Below are 18,405 nucleotides of genomic sequence, written 5' to 3' on the forward strand. Positions count from 1 at the left end.
CACCTCAGCCTGGACGCTCCCAGGCCATGGAGATGCAGCCCCACACCCTGTATCGGGGAACCCGACACCCCGCCCACCCTGGGGGGCTCTGTCGCATGGGAGGCCCATTCACAGTCGGCAGCAGCCCGTGCGGCCTGCGCACCCAGCCCCGGCTGTCCCTGTGACGCATGGAGGCCGGGCACCCCAGACGGCCGCGGGCTGTGACGGCGGAGATGGACCTGCCCGGCAGCCCCAAGGGCAGCAGGCCTGGCCAGAGAGAGGCGGCCAGCCGGCGGGCGCTGGCAAGGCAAGGACCCCCAGGACCGGCTGTGGGCTCGGCCTCGTGGCTCAGTCGCTGCCCCTGCCGCCCGCCCTGCCGGCAGTGACGTCTGTGAGGGGGGACTCGGGCGCCCGACCCCTGGGACCTGCAGCTTTGAGTCTTAGGTCGTCACTTGTCAGCTGTGTGACCTGAGCCAGATCCTGGCCCTCTCTGGGCCGCCTTTTGCTCACGTGCACAGAGGGGTAACCCCCCTCATTGGACTGAATGCACTAATCTGTCTGTCACGCCCATCGGGAATGAGAGAATCCCACCCCAGGGCTCCCTCACGTCTCATGCCATCCTCACCCCAGGCCGCTCCCCTGATGGGGTTTCCCGGCTCCGCTGGCCACTCTGTTGACCATCCAGCCGCCCTTCACTGACCCCAGAGAGGCATCACTGGCCGCCCAGGCCCAGGCCCAGCCCCACCACCAACCTGCGCAGCCAGGGGGTGGACAGAACCGCCAGCCTGGCGCTCGGGGACCTCCCCACAGCCACGGGGACGTGAGATGATGCGCGGGCGGGTCCTTCGTGTCCCTGACACGTCCAGTCTGGGGCTCGACCCCCCACCCCACAGAGCTCGGCGGACGATAACCACACCGCTGAGAGCAGAGCACCGCTCGCAGCCACACACCCGTCCCCCCGCCTGGCCCGGGGCTCCCCCTCAGCGAGGCCCCCGCAGCGAGGCCCGCAACCCGCAGTGAGCATCTGCTGCGTCCGTCTCCTCCCCGTGGTGAGCATCACCGCCCACACCCACGGCCACGGGACGCGCGGACCCCCGAGGACCCAAGCTGATGGGGCCCCAGGCGCAGAGCCCGCCTGCTCCCGCGTCCCCTCACGTCTGCGGTGGCCTCTGTCCTCAGACGTGTCTGCTGTCAGCCCTGTCACTGCCCTTTGATCGTCCCAGCCTCCCTGGGCCCCACCGGCCCCTGTCCAGCTGCCTCTGTCCTCCCGGAAGGGCCGCCCGAGGCCTCTGGTCAGCGGACAGGGACACTTCCACGGGGCAGGATGGAGACTCGCTCGCCGAAGACGCGCAGGAAAGAGGAGGGGCTGCTGAACCCCGTGACGAGTGTCACCCTGCAAACAGGAAACGGCTCTGATGCCTGGGGCTCCATCGTCGGCCAGGACCCCGGCCGCAGGCCCTGCTGTGAGGGGCGCCTGCAGCGGGGCGGGCCCAGGGCTGGGCCACCCGCTGCCCATCCACAACACAGCCCTGCCGTTCCTGCGAGCCGCGTGCTCCGCTGAGGCCACCGGGAGTGGACGCCTCGTGTCCACCGGCATCTCAGCGGCAGGCCCGGCTGGAGGCGCCCCAGGCACGGCCAGCCCACGCCCTCTGTCCTGGGCCCGGCCTTGACACCCCGGCAGGACAGGCCTCTCAGCCCCCCGAGGGGAGCCCCCTCTTAGGGACCCTCAGGCAGCAGCCCCTGCAGAGATCTCTGCGCCTCCCCCGGCGAGGACGTGGGCGAACCTCCCCCCGAGGCCAGGCGGCCGCGGGCGCTCGGGGCGGCAGGGGTGCCAGGCCCCTCGTCCCGGGAGTGACCGGGTGACCGTGGCCCCCCCGGCCGCAGACAGAGCCGCATCCGCTCCCATCTGTGCCGATGGCCCCCCCGCCCCTGGGAGATAATGGTTTAATAAGCGATCTGGTTTTTATTTAAAGGGTCGGCAGTAAACCCAGATCAGCTTTCTCACTTGGTGGGTCAGACACCGCTTACGCTCATTTCGGCAATGTAAAGCGACACTCTGTCAAATCGAACGCTTCCAGATGCGCCCAGCCTGTGCGAGGAGCCGGCCGCGGGCGGGAGGCGGGACAGCGGGCCGCGGACACCCCCTGCCGGCCGCCCGGAGCCCCGGCCTCCGCTCCTCCCGCCTCCAGGCTCTGCGGCCACAGGCAGATGGTGGACGCCGAGGGACCGCCGCCCGTCAGCCCTGTCCACGCGCCGGCCGTTGGCTGTGACAGCGGAGATGGACCTGCCCGGCAGCCCCGAGGGCAGCAGGCCTGGCGAGAGCGTGGCGGCCAGCCGGCGGGCGCTGGCGAGACAAGGACCCCCAGGACCGGGCTGTGGGGGCTCGACCTTGTGGCACAGTCGCTGCCACTGCCGCCCGCCTGCCCGGCAGTGCCGTCTGTGAGGGGGGACTCGGGCCCTGACCTCGGGCGCCCAACCCCTGGGCCCTGCCGCTTTGAGCCTGAGGTCGCCACTCGTCGGCCGTGTGACCTGGGCCCTTCCCACTGCGCCGCCCAGGCAGGGCCACGGGGGAGCACCGGGACCCGCTCTCCCAGGAGGCCGGGTGCGGCCAGTCCGAGGGCTGGGAGGGAAGGAGGCACCGAAATGGCCTGGCAGCGGGTGCTGATCCGAGCCCCTGCCTGGCACTGAGCATGCCCGGGGCACAGGCCTGCACCCCGCTCTGCACCATCGCGTGCAAAGCCAGCCTGTCCTAGAGCAACGCACACGAGCTCCCGGGGGCTCGGCACGGGGTCGGTCTGGAGCTCAACCGCCACCCAGTCCCGGGGCACAGGACCTGGGGCAGCCGCCGGGCAGCCCTGCGACCACGAAGAGGAAAACGCAAACGAAATCCAGGCTGAACCCTTCCTGTAGCCACCAGATCCGGCTCATGACCCTAAGGCCGCCCAGGACCACGCACACGGGTGGGGAGGCCGCCCAGGGCCACGCACACGGGTGGGGAGGCCGCCCAGGGCCACGCACACGGGTGGGGAGGCCGCCCAGGGCCACGCACACGGGTGGGGAGGCCGCCCAGGGCCACGCACACGGGTGGGGAGGCCGCCCAGGGCCACGCACACGGGTGGGGAGGCCGCCCAGGGCCACGCACACGGGTGGGGAGGCCGCCCAGGGCCACGCACACGGGTGGGGAGGCCGCCCAGGGCCACGCACACGGGTGGGGAGGCCGCCCAGGGCCACGCACACGGGTGGGGAGGCCGCCCAGGGCCATGCACACGGGTGGGAAGGCCGCCCAGGGCCATGCACACGGGTGGGAAGGCCGCCCAGGGCCACGCACACGGGTGGGGAGGCTGCCCAGGGCCACAGACGCGGTGAGAAGGCAGCCGGGCGCCTGGGCACTTAGGACTCGGAAAGTCCCTTCGGGGTCTGGGCTCCCGGACCCACCTGGGCCTTGGGGGGGGGGGGGGAGGCTGGAAACACACTTGCTGGCAGTCACCCCGAAGCACATTCCGGTTTGCAGTTTTCGCTCTGAATTAAAACCGCAGCCAACGTTAAATTTAATAATCGTTATAAACTCCCGAACATGCACGGATGGCTGGCCGACCCCGGAGGGGGAGGCTCTATAAATAGGTCCTTGTAAGCAAATAGCGGGATTGGGTCCAAAACTTGTTGAATTACCTTTTGTGCAAACGCCGTGTCTCCGTGTCGGTCACGGGCGGGGCTCGGTGACCGAGGGCGCCAGGCGGACCCCGTGAGCCCTCACCCTGCGGGACCCACCGGGCTGCTCCTCCTACGGGGGGTCCCCACCCCCGGAGCCAGCGCCCGCGGAAGCCCAGCGCCCGGACCCCCGCGCCCCGGACCCCGGCGCAGTGATGAAAGGCGAGGCGGGACAGGGGACGCCGGGGACGGGCGACAGATGAGAGCCAGCTGTCGGGACAGTGTCCGCCTCGGGCTCCAGACAGGCCGCCCGGGAGGGAGCCGGTGGGCCCAGCTGGACGGACGCCCCCGTGTGCCTCCCAGCTGCCCACCGACGGGGATGACGGGAAAGGCCCGGTTTCTCTGGGAGCGGACAGTCTCGCCCACCCCCACCCCAGGGATCTCTGCGACGCCAGGGCCCCCACCTCTAACGGGGAGTCTGCAGTCACCCCGAGACCAGCCGGCGAAAGAAACCACATCACAGAACAGGAACCTAAGGGCCCAAGCACCTCCATACCCCTCCCCAGCCCCACACCACGCTCGCCCACCCTCAGTCCTGTACCCTCTGACCCGCGGGGCCTGGGACTCCCCACCCAGGGCCTTCTCAGGCAGTGTCCCGAGGGCCACGCCCCCTTTCCCCGCCTCTGAATGTTGCCACAAAGGTAGCCGCCCCCTCCGCCCTGGGGCATAACCTCCACCTGGACGGAGACTGTAACCATAGGAGGAAAACTCCTGCTCCTGAGCACACGTGCCGCCTCCTCCAAGAAGCCTCCCGGGTTTAACCCTCGGCCCTGGGCACTCCCCTCCCTGAGACACCAGGGTTGGGGTCTGTGCCGTCTTCCTGTTTCCCTCCTGCAGGCCCCCACCACCATCACCACAAAGCTCCCCCCACCCCACCCCACCCCCCGATTCCTACACGGGAGTGCTTCTGGGGGAGCCTGCCGTTTCCATATGAAAATGGTTGATGCGCCTTTAAAATAAAGTAGCCCGGGCTGCAGAGCTGGTGTGTTTGCTGGTCACAAATTGAAGGCAGGACGCCAGCCTCCACGCGGGTTTCTCTGAGCCCCACACCCACGGACGGAGCCACTGCGCGGGCACAGAGCTCAGAGAGGCTGTGGGGCCTGGGGGCAGGGGGGAGGGGTGCGCTCACCCCGGCACAGCCCGGTACACCTGGCGGGCGGGCGGCTCTGAGTGGCTCCAGCACACTCCCCGGGGGGTGCCCTCGGCTCTCCCTCTCGGTGGCCCCTCTGCCCGCGGCCCTCCCTGCGGGCCTTGCTGCTGCCGTGCGACCTCCAGGCCCGGCGGGCGCCGCCTCCTCCCTGGGCGCTGGGTCCTGGGCGACAGCAGCTGCCGAGGGTCCCTTGGGATTAACCTGCGGGGCAGCGAGCACCCGGGGCACCCTCAGGAGCACCCGCTCCAGGTCCCTGGCCAGGGCCACCCCGTGCCCGCTCTGTCCTCCGGGGAAGGGCAGCCTGGGAGAGGCGGGGAGGGGCTCCCCTGGGCAGGGGGGAACTGGAGGGACTCAGAGAGGAGCTGGCCCAGTCTCGGGGTGTCCGGGGGCCCCTGGTGCCTGGGGGGAACAGCACCCTCCCAAAGCAAATGCATCCGGGGGGACACTGACCCCCACCCCAAGGCCGCTCCCCTCAGCCCCCTGCCCCCCAACCCCAGGCATGTGGTCCAGCTGCCCAGAGCCCCCTGTGTCCCCCCTGCACCCCCAACCCCAGGGATGTGATCCAGCTGCCCAGAGCCCCCCTGTGTCCCCCCTGCCCCCCCAACCCCAGGCATGTGGTCCAGCTGCCCAGAGCCCCCTGTGTCCCCCCTGCACCCCCAACCCCAGGGATGTGATCCAGCTGCCCAGAGCCCCCCTGTGTCCCCCCCGCACCCCCAAACCCCAGGGATGTGGTCCAGCTGCCCAGAGCCCCCCTGTGTCCCCCCCGCACCCCCCAACCCCAGGCATGTGGTCCAGCTGCCCAGAGCCCCCCTGTGTCCCCCCCGCACCCCCAAACCCCAGGGATGTGGTCCAGCTGCCCAGAGACCCCTGTGTCCTCCCTGCACCCCCGAACCCCAGGGATGTGGTCCAGCTGCCCAGAGACCCCCTGTGTCCCCCCCTGCACCCCCCAACCCCAGGGATGTGGTCCACTTGCCCAGAGACACCCTGTGTCCCCCCCTGCACCCCCCAACCCCAGGGATGTGGTCCACTTGCCCAGAGACACCCTGTGTCCCCCCCTGCACCCCCCAATCCCAGGGATGTAGTCCAGCTTCCCAGAGCCCCCCTGTGTCCCCCCTGCACCCCCCCAACCCCAGGGATGTGGTCCAGCTGCCCAGAGCCCCCCTTAGAGAAGCGGGGCCTGGGCGAGCCTCGCCTGCGCCCCCGAGGGAGCCAAGGTCTGCTGCACCAGGTGGGCACGGTCCTGGGCCCCCGCCGGGGTCGTGGGTCACGGGTCGTGGGTTGGGAGGTGGCTGTGTGGTGTGAACTTCACTCCTCAAACACCTGCCCCCCAGCTGGTGTCCCTGGGAGGACCCCCAGGAAGGCCTGCCATCGCCCCGCTCCCCGGCTGCCAGTCCTTGTCCCCAGACAGCCCTGTGACGGCAGAGGAAAGAGGGGGGTCCCCCGTGGCCCTGACCAGCCCTCCGGCCCGTCCAGCTCCCAGAGGAGCCCCGGCAGCAACCAGACCAACGGCGTCTCCCACAACCGCACGGCCAGCACCGGAGGCTCGTCAGAGGGGACGGCCCGGCCGTGTCCCAGAGACGCTGGAGAACGGGCTCAGCCCCAGGGGGTCAGGGAGGGCTTCCTGGAGGCAGAGGCCTTCAAGGGCAGGCAGAGAGGGGCTGGCTGGGCGCACAGAGGGCAGGAGCAGGGAGGAGGGTCAGCACCCAGGAGGCCGGGACACCGGGCTGGTCAGGCCAGAGGCAGGTGGGGCCTGAGCCAGGACGCCGCCCCTCAGCGGCTGAGGGCTGGAGCCGCTCCCTCCGTGCAGGGGTCAGACGCCACCCAGGGCGGGCGGGGCAGAGCCAGCTCACAGCGACTCACAAAGAATGTTTGTCGAAAGAAGGGGGGGCTCAGTGGTGGACCATCGACCTATGAACCAGGAGGTCAGGGTTCGATTCCCAGCCAGGGCACAGGCCCGGGTTTCGGGCTCCATCCCCAGTTGGGGACGTGCAGGAGGCAGCTAATCAATGGTTCTCTCTCCTCATTGATGTTTCTATCTCCCTCTCCCTCTTCCTTCCGCTCTGACATCAATAAAAATATTTTTTTAAAAAAGAGAGAGGGCAGCAGAGACCCTCTTGGTGAGAGTCAGCGGCTTGACCCACACAGAGGGGCTCACCCCACCTGCTGACCTGGTGCCCCAGGCCCCTCCCGTTCCCTCCCCTGGGGTCCTGCCCTCCCTCCCCTGGGGGTCCGTTGGCTCCAAGAGCAGAGCCGCCTCTCCATGTGGTGCAGGCTAGGGGAGCAGCCGAGCCCCTGGGTTCTGAGGGTGGAGCCCCCAGCGGCCCCCTGCACCCCCACTCCACTGGGGGCGGACACAGCGCATCCCCTGCACCCCCACTCCACTGGGGGCGGACACAGCGCATCCCCTGCACCCCCACTCCACTGGGGGCGGACACAGCGCACCCCCTGCACCCCCACTCCACTGGGGGCGGACACAGCACACCCCCTGCACCCCCACTCCACTGGGGGCGGACACAGTGCATCCCCTGCACCCTCACTCCACTGGGGGCGGACACAGCGCATCCCCTGCACCCCCACTCCACTGGGGACGGACACAGCGCATCCCCTGCACCCCCACTCCACTGGGGGCGGACACAGCGCATCCCCTGCACCCCCACTCTACTGGGGACAGACACAGCGCATCCCCTGCACCCCCACTCCACTGGGGGCGGACACAGCGCATCCCCTGCACCCCCACTCCACTGGGGGCGGACACAGCGCATCCCCTGCACCCCCATTCCACCGGGGCCAGGAGGCCGGGAGTGCTGCCGGGCCTGGGCCTGGGTCTGGCTTCGTTGATGAGCCCCTGCCAACGCGGCCGCTCTGTCAAAATATTTTTAGCGTTTGTTCTGTGTCTGAAACCCCGAGGTACTGGAGTGCACTAATCTTTAAAAAGGTTAATTTATTCATAGAGATGCTGACAGAGATGTATGGCTCCGTGCAGCGGCCCCTTCCCGGGGGGAGCCTCCGCAGAGGAGGGGCGTGCGCAGGCGGCCAGCGGCCACCCAGGGCCTGGCCCCGCGTCGCCCCGCCCGGCCCGCCCCGGGCTCTGGCCGGCCTCCGCACCTTTGCTCGCTGCCCTCAGCCCGGCCGGCGGGGAGGGCTCGGCAGGCCTCAGCGTAAAAGGCAGGTCTGCTCAGGCCCCGGAGGCCCGGTGGCCACGGGCAGGGCCCCTGAGGACCCTCTTCCCAAGCAGCCGCCGGCCCCCTGGCCTGGAGTCGGGGCCGCGTCCTCTCTGGGTGCGCGTGGCCTCCTGGGCCTCACCAGGGTGCGCAGCACGTGGGCGGAACGGAGCCGGACTTCCTCCCTGGCCAGCCCCCCAGGCCCGGGCTTCGAGGGGGCCTGGGGAGGCCACGGGGACCCCGGGGGTGGGCTGAGCCCCTCATCCAGCTGGCCACCGACCCGGGCAGAGCACCCACCCCGCCAGGGACACAGGGGAGCCGGTAGCTCTGGGGGGTGAGTGTGTTTAATACTTTGGGGTAAAAAAGGCTCTGTTCCTCCGGCACCAAGATCAGTCACACCCCAGGGCCTTTGCCACAGCTCCTCTCTCCACCCAGACTCCTGCCCAGACCTTCCTGCGGCGGCATAAACGCCACCTCCTCCAGGAAGCCCTTCCTGACTGCCCCTGGGTCACCGAAGCCCAGGCCCCCGCATTTCCCTGTGTGGTGTCCTTCAAGCTCCCCTCTGGAAGGAGTGTGTCCCTTTATCATTTGTGTTTGTCATGTGCGGCCCCGACACCAGAGGGCGACACGAGGCACGGCGTCTCATCAGCCTCACCAGCACCCAGGCCTTGGCTGCATCTGTCCAGGAGCCACAAACACGCGGCCGCCTTGCTGCCTGGGCCCCGGCGGCTGAGGCTGGTCTCACTGCCCCCGGCGGCTCTTCCTTTTCTGTTTCTTTCCTACCAGAAGCAACACAGCGAGAGGCCCCTCTGGGCAGGAGCCGCCGCCTCCCAGTGCTCCCCGAATTGGAGCTACTAGGCCCGAGGCACGGCTGTCTCCCCCGCACCCCCCTCCCCTCCCACGGGTGTGGGTCCCCTTCACCGGGTGTCAGTGCTCCAGCAGCCCAGGCCCGCCATGGGGGCGCCCTGGCCAGCTCCCCACCCCCCCCACCCCCCTACTCTGAGCCTGGGCAGCGCCTCCCGTGCCGGCCGGGCCCTGGAACTGGGCTCCATGCGGCTCTGGTGACTCTGGCTGAGGCTCTTTCTGTGAAATGGGCTGCAGGTGTGTCGGGCCGGCGCACACGGAGCGTCCAGCCCAGAGGGGAGCTGGGTAAATGCAGCGTCACGCGTGGGGGCCCCCCGTCAGCCCTCGCCGCGCCCCGACCAGGGGAGGCCCGACCGGCAGGTGAGGCCCCTCCCGCGGCTCCGGGGGCGCGGAGGCCTGGTCCGCACCCGAACCCGAGGGCACATAGCGCGTCCCCTGCTGCCGGGGGCCCCGGGCAGCTCCGCCGAGCCCCCCGCCCCCCCCACCCCCGGCTCCCCGTTCAGAAACCTGTGTCCTTGGCGGGCGGGGCCGCAGAGGCGCTCCCGGCGGTAACCGCGGCGAGAGGCGGGGATTGGGTTACGCGGGTGGAATCGCTTAAAGTAAACACGCGGGCTTGGTGAGCTTCAGGTGAATTAGGCTGATTCGAGCTGTCAGCTTTAGGAAGTCTAAATAAACAGCCCGGCAGGAGGGGGGCGCCAGGAGCCCGGGGCGCGGGACGGCGGACACAGGGCCCGGCGGCCGAGATGCGCTTGTGGGGACCAGCCCCCAGACACGTCTCAGGCCTCTCTGAGCCCCTCGGAGGGTGGGAGCGGGGTGCTCCGCTGGCCTGGGGCTTGTCGGACCAGCTCCTGGGTCGCTGCGCGTCCCCGTGGGCTGGTGGGTCCAGCTGCCTGCGGGACGGGTCTCAGGAGGGTCCACCCACCAGCAGGGCCTGGGCTCCTCAGAGTAAGACACGCGCCCCTCGAGCCCATGGGGGTGGGGGTGGGGGTGAGGTGACCCAGAAGCACCTGGCGCTGCCTGGGGCTCACGTGGACATCCGGCCACTGCGTTACCGACCGCGGGGCCCTGCACAGGCCAGAAGGCTCAGGCCCCGGGCACGGCTGGCGAGGTCCATGCCCCCCGCCTCCCCTGCCTCCCGGCGCTCCAGCAAGGCTCCTCCAGAGCCCCCAGACCAAAGGGGGGGCGGGGGGACCCAGGGCTGGACCCACCCTGAGTGAGGGTTTTAGGGCCAATGCTTTGGGCAGCTTACCTCTCCCTCTCCCCCCCCCCTCTCTCTCTCCCTCCCTCTCTCTCTGCCCCCACCTTCCCCACTCTCACCCCCGAATCCCAGCTGTGCCTGTGTCTCTGGCTCCATCAGGGGGGCACATGGCCGTGGGATGGTCCCTCTTCCTCGTGGGCAGCGGGTGAGCCGTGAGAAAGGCCCCTCCAGAGGCCGCGGGCACCGCCGCCTCCAGGGCCCGTCAGAGCGGAGCCTGACCCCCCTTCATCCCCTCGGCCTGCCCAGGGCCCGCAGCGGGGAGGCACCAGGCCTCACTGATGGGGCGGGTCCGGGGCACCTGCTCAGAACCAAACCCCGTGGCGTGTAGCCCCACGATGGCCCTGCCGACCCGGAGTTCCACCACAGAGAGTGGGGTCTAGCTTTGCCAAACCAAACGGGGCGCAGGAGTCCGGCCAGGGGCGTGGGCAGGGGCAGGGGCGCGGGCAGGGGCACGGGCAGGGGCAGGGGACAGGAAGGAGTCCGGCCAGGGGCAGGTGTGGGGCCGCAGACCAAGGAGCCCTGGTCTGGGTCTGGGCCGCCCTGTGTCTGCCGGGCCGTCACTCTCGGGCCTTCCCGTTCAGCCTGGTCTCACCCGCAGCCCAGGACGGGCTGAGTGAGCTGGTGAGGGTCCCCCTGCCCCGGGCTGGGCCCTCCTCCGGCGACTGGGAAGGGGACGGGCGTGCACCGGGCGAGGCTCCATCCCCCACCCCCCCTCCTGCGGGTGAGCCCTGAGCCGCGTAGGGTCCCCCACACACGAGTGTTTTCTGGAAAGTGGTCATTGGGGGCCCAGGTGGCCGCCGAGACTCCCACACTTGCTGGCTTTTACTTTTTTTTAATATATTTGTACTGATTTCAGAGAGGAAGGGGGAGGGGGAGGGGGAGAGAGAGAAACATCAGTGATGAGAGAGAATCATGGATCGGCCGCCTCCTGCACGCCCCCCACCGGGGATGGAGCCCGCAACCCCGGCCTGTGCCCTTGACCGGGAATCGGACCGTGACCTCCTGGCTCATGGAGGCCACGCCGGCCGCCCTCGCTGACTTTCTAACCTGGACGAGACCAGAGATGCTGGCCGTTCTGCCCCGGCCCCGACGGGAGGAGTGAGTCAGCTATGGGGCCGCATGTCTGTGCTGGGCCAGCGTGGGGGCCGAGCTGCCCGGCACCGAAGGTCATGTCCCAGGGTCAGTGCCAGCCCTCACGCTGGTCCCAGGACAGGACGGCGGACCCCAGGCAGCGTGGCCGCGTGTTCCTGTGAGGTTTTCAGAGGCCAATGGACACTGTGGCCTCCGAGGGTCTCCCCCTGACCCCGCAGACGGCGACCATTGAGGGCGGCAGCTGTCGGCAGCCCCTGTCCGTTGGGCCCCCCACAGCCCGGCTGCTGCCCTTCTTGGGCTCGAGGGCCGGGACCCGGGCTGGGGGAGGGCGATGGGCGGGCGGCGCGAGGTCCTCGGGCGGCGGAGGAAGCGGTTTGATCTGCGGGTGGGAGTTTGTTGATATCCATTTCCCTTCCTGGGGAGACCCTGCGTCTCAATTCAGGGAGGCGGCTGGACTCAGCAGCGGGCGGGGGGCCCAGTGGGTGGGGGGCCCCGTGGGTGGGGGGCCCCAGTGAGGCTCCCCCACGAGGTCGGGGCTTGGCCGCCTGCAGGCCGCACCCCGTGCCAGGCCTGCCCACCTGGGCTCGGCCCCTCAGGCAGCGGCCCTGACAGCGACTCGAGCCCACACCCCCGCCTGGACCATCTGCGTTTTATTACAGAACTGTGCACGGGCCCTGGCCGGTGTGGCCCAGCAGATAGAGCGCCGGCCTGCGGACTGAAGGGTCCCGGGTTCGATTCTGGCCAAGGGCAGGTACCTCGGTCACAGGCTCCAACCCAGCCTGGGCCCTGGTCAGGGCTCATGCAGGAGGCAACCGGTCGATGTGTCTCTCTCACATCCATGTTTCTCTCTGTCTTTCCCTCTCTTCCACTCTCTCTAAAATCAACGGAAGAATATCCTCGGGTGAGGATTAAAAAAAAAAAACCGGGGTCCCGGTGCCACGGGACGTGGATCCAGCCTTGTTCCAGCCTCACCCGGGCCCGAGGGGACCGTGTGTCCTGTGTCCGCACCCCTCCCCGCAGGCTGCACCGAGAGCCGCTCCTCCTGGGCACGGCCCGCGTGTCCCTGCCGGGTGGGGGATGTGGGGTTCGGGAGCCGGCAGTGCGGCCTGGTTGAGGGCCCCAGACCCTCCCCCCGGCCTAACCCCAGGGGGTGGGCGATCCCCAGGGCCCCCAGGGAAGACTTCTCCCCTCCCCCTCCCCGTTCCCAGCGCTGCCCCCCCCCAAGTGCGGATGCTGGGCGGGCAGCTGGCGGCACCTCTGGCCTGGGTTTCCCATCACTTCCTGCTTTTGAGGGTTCACTTCTCGGCAACACCTTGGGCCACAGGAGAGAGGGGAGGGCAGGGCCACCCTGGGGACGGTCACGGCTGTCCACTGCGGCACATCTGGCTGCCCTGCCCCTCGAGGCCTGGTGGCCGGCCCACACGTCACCTGTACAAGTCACAGAGTCACCAAAGCTTCAGGAGCCGGGGCTGCGGAGGGACAGTGGGCGCAGGGAGACCCCGCCCGCAGTCAGTGCGGGGGCCGGGCGACAGACCCCTGGGTGGAGCCCCAGCACGTCCTCAAGGGGGGCAACCAGGTGGTGTCATCACAGACGGGAAGCCTGCCCGCTGACCCTTCCCGGGACCCCCACCCCCAGCGAGCACCCACCTCACAGAGAGAAGGCCGAGGCAGCGTGGCTCAGCTGGTGTGGCTCAGTGGTTTGAGCATCAACCTTGAACCAGGAAGTCACAGTTCGATTCCCAGTCGGGGCACAGGCCCGGGTTGTGGGCTCCATCCCCAGTGGGGGGCGTGCAGGAGGCAGCTGACCAATGATTCTCTCTCATCATTGATGTTTCTCTCTCTCTCCCTCTCCCTTCCTCTCTGAAATCAATAAAAATCTATTTTTTATCAAGAATGTGCAGCTCTAAACCCGACACCTGGGTGCCAGCTCCAGGCCCAGGTGAACAGCCTCAAAGTCCCCGGCCCGTCGGGGTCACTGACGCGAAGCTTACACTAATGTCAGGCGTGCGCTCACTGCGGGCCGGCGCACTCGGGGAGGCCCCCGTGCAGGCGTCTGCTGGGCGCTGGGATGACCCCAGACGTGGGTGCCGGTCAGCCCAGCGCCCGGGCGTCCCCAGGTGTGAATCGTGGCAACAACCACGGCAGCGCAAATCGCCCCCGGGAGGCATGCGCACCTCTCATTCCTGCTGATAAAGAATGAATGTCCCAGCCCTGGCCGGTGTGGCTCAGTGGATAGAGCGTCGGCCTGCGGACTGAAGGGTCCCAGGCTCCATTCCGGTCAAGGGCACAGGCCCGGGTTGTGGGCTCGATCCCCAGTGGGGGGCATGCAGGAGGCAGCCGGTCAGTGATTCTCTCTCTGATGTTTCTATCTCTCTCTCCTCCTCTCTTCCTCTCTGAAATCAATAAAAATACAATTAAAAATATAAAACAAGAATGAACGTCCCTCCCAGTTCGGTGGGGCCCAGTCAAGCCCCTGGGCAGACACCCCAGTTCCTGGGGAGAAAAGAACATGGTGCTTGTTGCCCCAGAAAACATCTGCCCCCCCCCCCCCGCCATGGGCGCCCTGCTCGCTGCTGCCACGCCCGCTGTGTGTCCTGTGACAGCAACGAAGGGGGCGGCTGGTGGGGTGTTAGGGCGTCTCGGGGACACACGGGGGTCCTGGAGACGGTCCCCAGTCTGGGGTGTCTCTCAAGGGTACACAGGGCCCTGGGGTTTAGAAAGAATCCTGAAAAGATGAAGGTTCCAGAAACTTCTGGATTCCTGGCAACTTTTTTGTTCACCAGAAATGATTTCCAAGTGAAGAGTGTATTTCAAAGCCTCCCAGCCTGGCGCCCTCGTGTGGCGGCCTCTCTGCGTCCAGGGATCGGCGGCGGCCGGCTCGCCCTCCGTGGCCTCGGACAGGGAGGCCTTCGCCGTGCTGGCGGCCTGTCCCCCGCCGGTGGCCGAGCCACAGGCACCCGGGACTGCGTCCCCCGCTTCCGAGAGACAGGTGGCCCTCAGCTGTAGGAGGGAGGGTCCCCCAGCAAAGGGTGGGGGACAGAGTGACCTCGAGGTGCCCGCAGTGGCTCAGCCCCGGGCCCCAAGCGAGGAGGCTCCCCGAGTCCCGCGTGAAGACGGACGATCGGACCCGCTGATGACCGGTTAGCACGTCCCTGACTTCACAGCCGCACTCAGCCGGCCCGATGAGGCCAGGCCTTGATTAATGCTAATGGCTTTTCTCACCAGCTGTGAAAATGCATTTTCCATAATTTAGCTGTCATTACAGCGGGAAGGATTTATAAAACACGCGAGCACTCTGCGCGCTTGACGGGCCTGGGGGGAGCGGCCCTGGGAAGAGCCGGGAGGCGGCGGGCCCTGCCCCCAGCGCAGGGCGGGCATCGCGGCCTCACCGGGCACCTGCCGCCGGCTCCCGGGCCGGGCCAGTGCCGGCCTCTGCATCCACCTCAGAGCGCGGCGCCTCTCCCCGGCCAGGGAGGGGGCGGCACGGTGACCCCCCGCCGGGCCAGGGCGCGCCCTCGGAAGGAAGGAGGGCGAAGGGGAGGAGGGAAGCTGGGGCCCGGGCCCTCAGGGTGAGGCAGCACCCGTCCTCGCAGCACCCAGACCTCTTTGAAGATGTGGCGTGGCCCGGCCCGCGGGGCTCAGGGGCTGAGCGTCAACCTATGAACCAGGAGGTCAGGGTTCGATTCCCGGTCAGGGCACCTGCCCGGGTTGCGGCTGGGTCCCCAGTGCGGGGCGTGCAGGAGGCAGCCCATTCACGATTCTCTCTCATCGTGGATGTTTCTCTCTCCCTCTCCCTTCCTCTCTGAAATCAACAAAAACATAAAAGAAACGTTTATTTTTTTAAAAAAAGGTGCTGCACGAAATCTCTCAAGGGCACAGCGGCCGTGGCAGGAACCCCCACACGGTGGCGTCCAGCCAAGGACAAGATCCCCAGGAGACGGGCAGCCCACTGACCACTGCCCCCCCACTCTCCCTGCCCCCCTCCACCCTCGATCCTGCACCTCAGCGGGCTCAGGCACCGTGACTCCCTGGACGGGGCGTGGAGGGCTGAGCGGGGCGAGGTGGAGGGGCAGAGCTGGCCGCGAATCGATTGAGGCCTGGCCTTCCGCGCCCGCCAGCCCGCGCTGCCTTCAATTAGCGGGTCTGGCCGCGCAGGCCCGGAGCCACGGCCACGGACCCGCCTCCTGTTCCAATCTTCCGAGCGGCCCTGCGCCTCCAGCCCGGCTAATTGAAGCTAATCTCCGCGGGCAGGGCCTGTCTCGTCCCCCTAATCCCGCTCCGGGACGTTCACCTGCTCCCAATTACGGCGCCTCCCGCGCCGCGCCCGCTCCGAGCTGATTAGCTCCATGCGGCCGGTTCCTGCCGGCGGCCGGGAGATGCTATCGCGCCCGGATAGGGTTTCGGAGAAAGCATTTTGTGGATTACGTTTCGCACGAAGGCGATGGAGGGCATGATGGCGCAGAACCGGTGAGCTCCTCGGGCGAGGGGGCCCGGGAGGGGGGCTGGCCGGCTCCCACTGCGGCCCCCTAGCGGGGAGTCCAGGGGGTTCTGGAAGCTTCCGGGAGGGGCAGAGAGGAAAGGGGAAGAGCAAGGAGGCCCCTGGGGCAGGACCCCTGCGCACCTTGGGGGCCGGAGCCCCGGCCTCGGTGCCACCAGGAGCCACGGGAAATCCTACCTTTCCCGGCGGGTTCCCGCGCTCAGGCCGGATCCCAGCGCCGTGTTATCGCTGATCAGACTCGGCTTGGCAGCTGGGGGTGACCGGGTCTTGTATTTTTAAAGAGAAACGAAATGATTGTTATTCACGAAGGCAGTTGTTGAAGTCCCTACACCCAGCCCGGGGGAGCGAGGCAATGACGGGACCGAGATGCTGGGGACCAGGTGGGGGGCCGCCCGCCCTGACCCGGCCTGGCTGAGCCTCGGGCGCCAGCCGCGAGCAGGGTCCCCGGTGCTGCCCGGCCTGGGGGCCCCGGGCTCTGCCGGGCACGACCTGGTTTATGGCCTGTTTATAGAGTCCGGGGCTTAAAGCCGAGGTGTGTAAACCACGCGTCCTCCTCCACCCCGTCGTGCGCACGGCCGGCAGCCTTGGCGTTTCTAGAACAGTCCACGGATCGGGAAGGAACCCCCACAGGAGGGTCCCAGCCAAGGCCCCCCTGAGCGGGACCCTCCGGGCAGGCTCCCCCGAAGCCGAGACCGGGTCCCAGGACGCGCGGCCGTCCCCTCAGGCTCTGCCTCCTGGCTGAGCTGGGACACTGTGACGGGGCCGTGACACCGGCTCCAGGCCCCGCTCCCTCCGTCTCCAGAGCCCACCGCCCTCCCCGGCCAGGCCCCGGGCCCGAGCTGGGGGGCTGCCCCACCAACACGCAGCCCCACCAACACGCAGTCCCCACTCCACGCAGCCGTGGTGGCCGCTGGGAGCTGTGCCTCCAGCCCCAAGGGGGACCACGTCAGAGCAGGTCCAGCATCTCACTGCGGGGCCTGGGCCTGAGCGGACCACGTGGCCCAAAAGACGTCCGTCCCTCCTCCGTGTCTGCACCTCTGAGCTCAGCCTCACTCCTGTCCCCCCGGCAGGGCCCTGTCGGCCCCCAGGAGCCCGTGCTGGCCAGAGGCCCCGGGGCCTGTGCTCGCGCGTCTCAGCGCCAGCAGCACCGGGGCCCCTCCGGCTGGTCTCGGCACCAGGCTCTTGGCATCGACTCGCCAGTGCCTTCCTGGGCTGGAGGGGCAGGGCGCAGGGAGAGGAGCCCCCCCCGCCCCGACTCCACCAGTCTGTGGCCTGAGCAGGGCCACCCGCTGTGCTCAGCTGTGCGAGTTCAGGCTCACCCTCGACATGGAGACACTTCCAACCTGTTCCCCACACACCTGACATCAGACCCGCGGGGACGCGTTTCCAGTGACCGTAGAGCAGGGGCCAGGCGCTACGTCTCAGCGGCCCGTAGTGGCCCGAGTCCCTGGACCCCCAGCAGTGGGGCCGAGCGGGGCAGCCCCTGCCAGGGCTGTGCCAGGGCCGCCCTCCACTGTCCTCACCAGGCCTGTCCGCTTTGTGACATGGCGCTCGCTCGGATGTCAATCTCACCTCAGCCGTTAGCAACAAAGTAGCAACAAAGTAGCAACAAAGTTCCCTGCGGTCCCTGGAGGCCCCGGAGCTGGTTTGGGAGAAGCTGCAAACGCTTCCGGGGCTCCGAGCCCGTGACCAAGGGTCACAGCAGACAGCGCCCCTGGGCCAGAGCCGGGTCGGGGCCCGCGGACCACCGGCTGCCACAGCCCTGGCGAAGGAAGTGCCGATGGTTGGCGTGATGGGGTTGCATGATGGTTGCATGATGGGGTTGCTGTGGAAACCGTAGTCTCAGCTCTCACGCAGGCGGCTCCGTCCAGACCTCGGCGCTGAAGACCCCTCGAGGTGCCAGGACCCGTGTCCCGAGCCTGAGGCCCCGCACGCAGGGGGAGGCTGGCGCTGCCAGGCGGGCACCGTGGCGGAGGACGACCGTGTGGCCTCACAGGCAGGGCCCGGGGGACGGCTCCCGGGCGAGGCCACAGCTGAAGGGCCCTCATGGGAACAATAGCCCGGAAGCCACACGCCTGGTTCACGCCCGGGGGGAGTGAAAGGCCTGGAGCTGAACCTTCCCCGTGGCCACGTGCCTTCTGCTGACGTCACAGGTTCTTGGGGCTCCAGCTGGGGGTGCAGATGGCTCCCCGGGGACTGGACTCCCCTGGCCCGCCCTCCCCGGCATGGTCAGCTCCTTCTCCGTCTGTCTCCCTGCCCAGCGCCCAGCACCCAGCGCCCAGCACCCGGCCCTGAAACCTGCACTCAAACCCACACTCCTGAACTCACAACCTCCGGGGCCCCTGGGGCCTCGCACCCCAACGACACGGCGGCTCCGGCCGGGGAGGCCCACCCCGGGAAGGCTCGGGTGGCGGGAGGCAGGTGGGAGCCCTGTGCTCCCCGGGGTTCGGGGAGAGGGCAGCGCACAAAGCTCCATTCTCCTCGCCGCCACCCTCCCTCAGGCCTGGAGCCACAGCCACATGTTCCGGGAAGGTTTCCGTCCGCGGCTGCTCCTCCCAGCGAAGCCTCTTTGTCCGCCTTCCGGCCTGGCCTGCGCCTCCATAAACACCTCGAGGCCGGGGCTGCGGGGTGGGGCCCCGGGCCCCCCACTGCCAGCCTGCAGGCCCCCTTCCCACTCCCGGTGCCACGCCGGCTG

General features: G+C 68.8%; 1 protein-coding gene across 1 annotated transcript in view; it reads left to right on the plus strand.

Moving 5' to 3' along the window:
- The first annotated feature begins 1,303 nt into the window (after positions 1 to 1,303).
- The window catches only part of TTC34 (tetratricopeptide repeat domain 34), a 53,720-nt gene continuing 36,618 nt past the window's right edge, over positions 1,304 to 18,405 (plus strand). Inside the window, exons 1-5 of the mRNA XM_059686260.1 lie at positions 1,304 to 1,442; positions 2,169 to 2,418; positions 6,311 to 6,443; positions 14,073 to 14,201; positions 16,781 to 16,909. Coding sequence (XP_059542243.1) covers positions 1,304 to 1,442; positions 2,169 to 2,418; positions 6,311 to 6,443; positions 14,073 to 14,201; positions 16,781 to 16,909 — 780 coding nt within the window. The remainder of the gene's footprint in view (positions 1,443 to 2,168; positions 2,419 to 6,310; positions 6,444 to 14,072; positions 14,202 to 16,780; positions 16,910 to 18,405) is intronic.

This window comes from Myotis daubentonii, chromosome 3, assembly GCF_963259705.1.
Source record: "Myotis daubentonii chromosome 3, mMyoDau2.1, whole genome shotgun sequence".
Taxonomy (NCBI): domain Eukaryota; kingdom Metazoa; phylum Chordata; class Mammalia; order Chiroptera; family Vespertilionidae; genus Myotis; species Myotis daubentonii.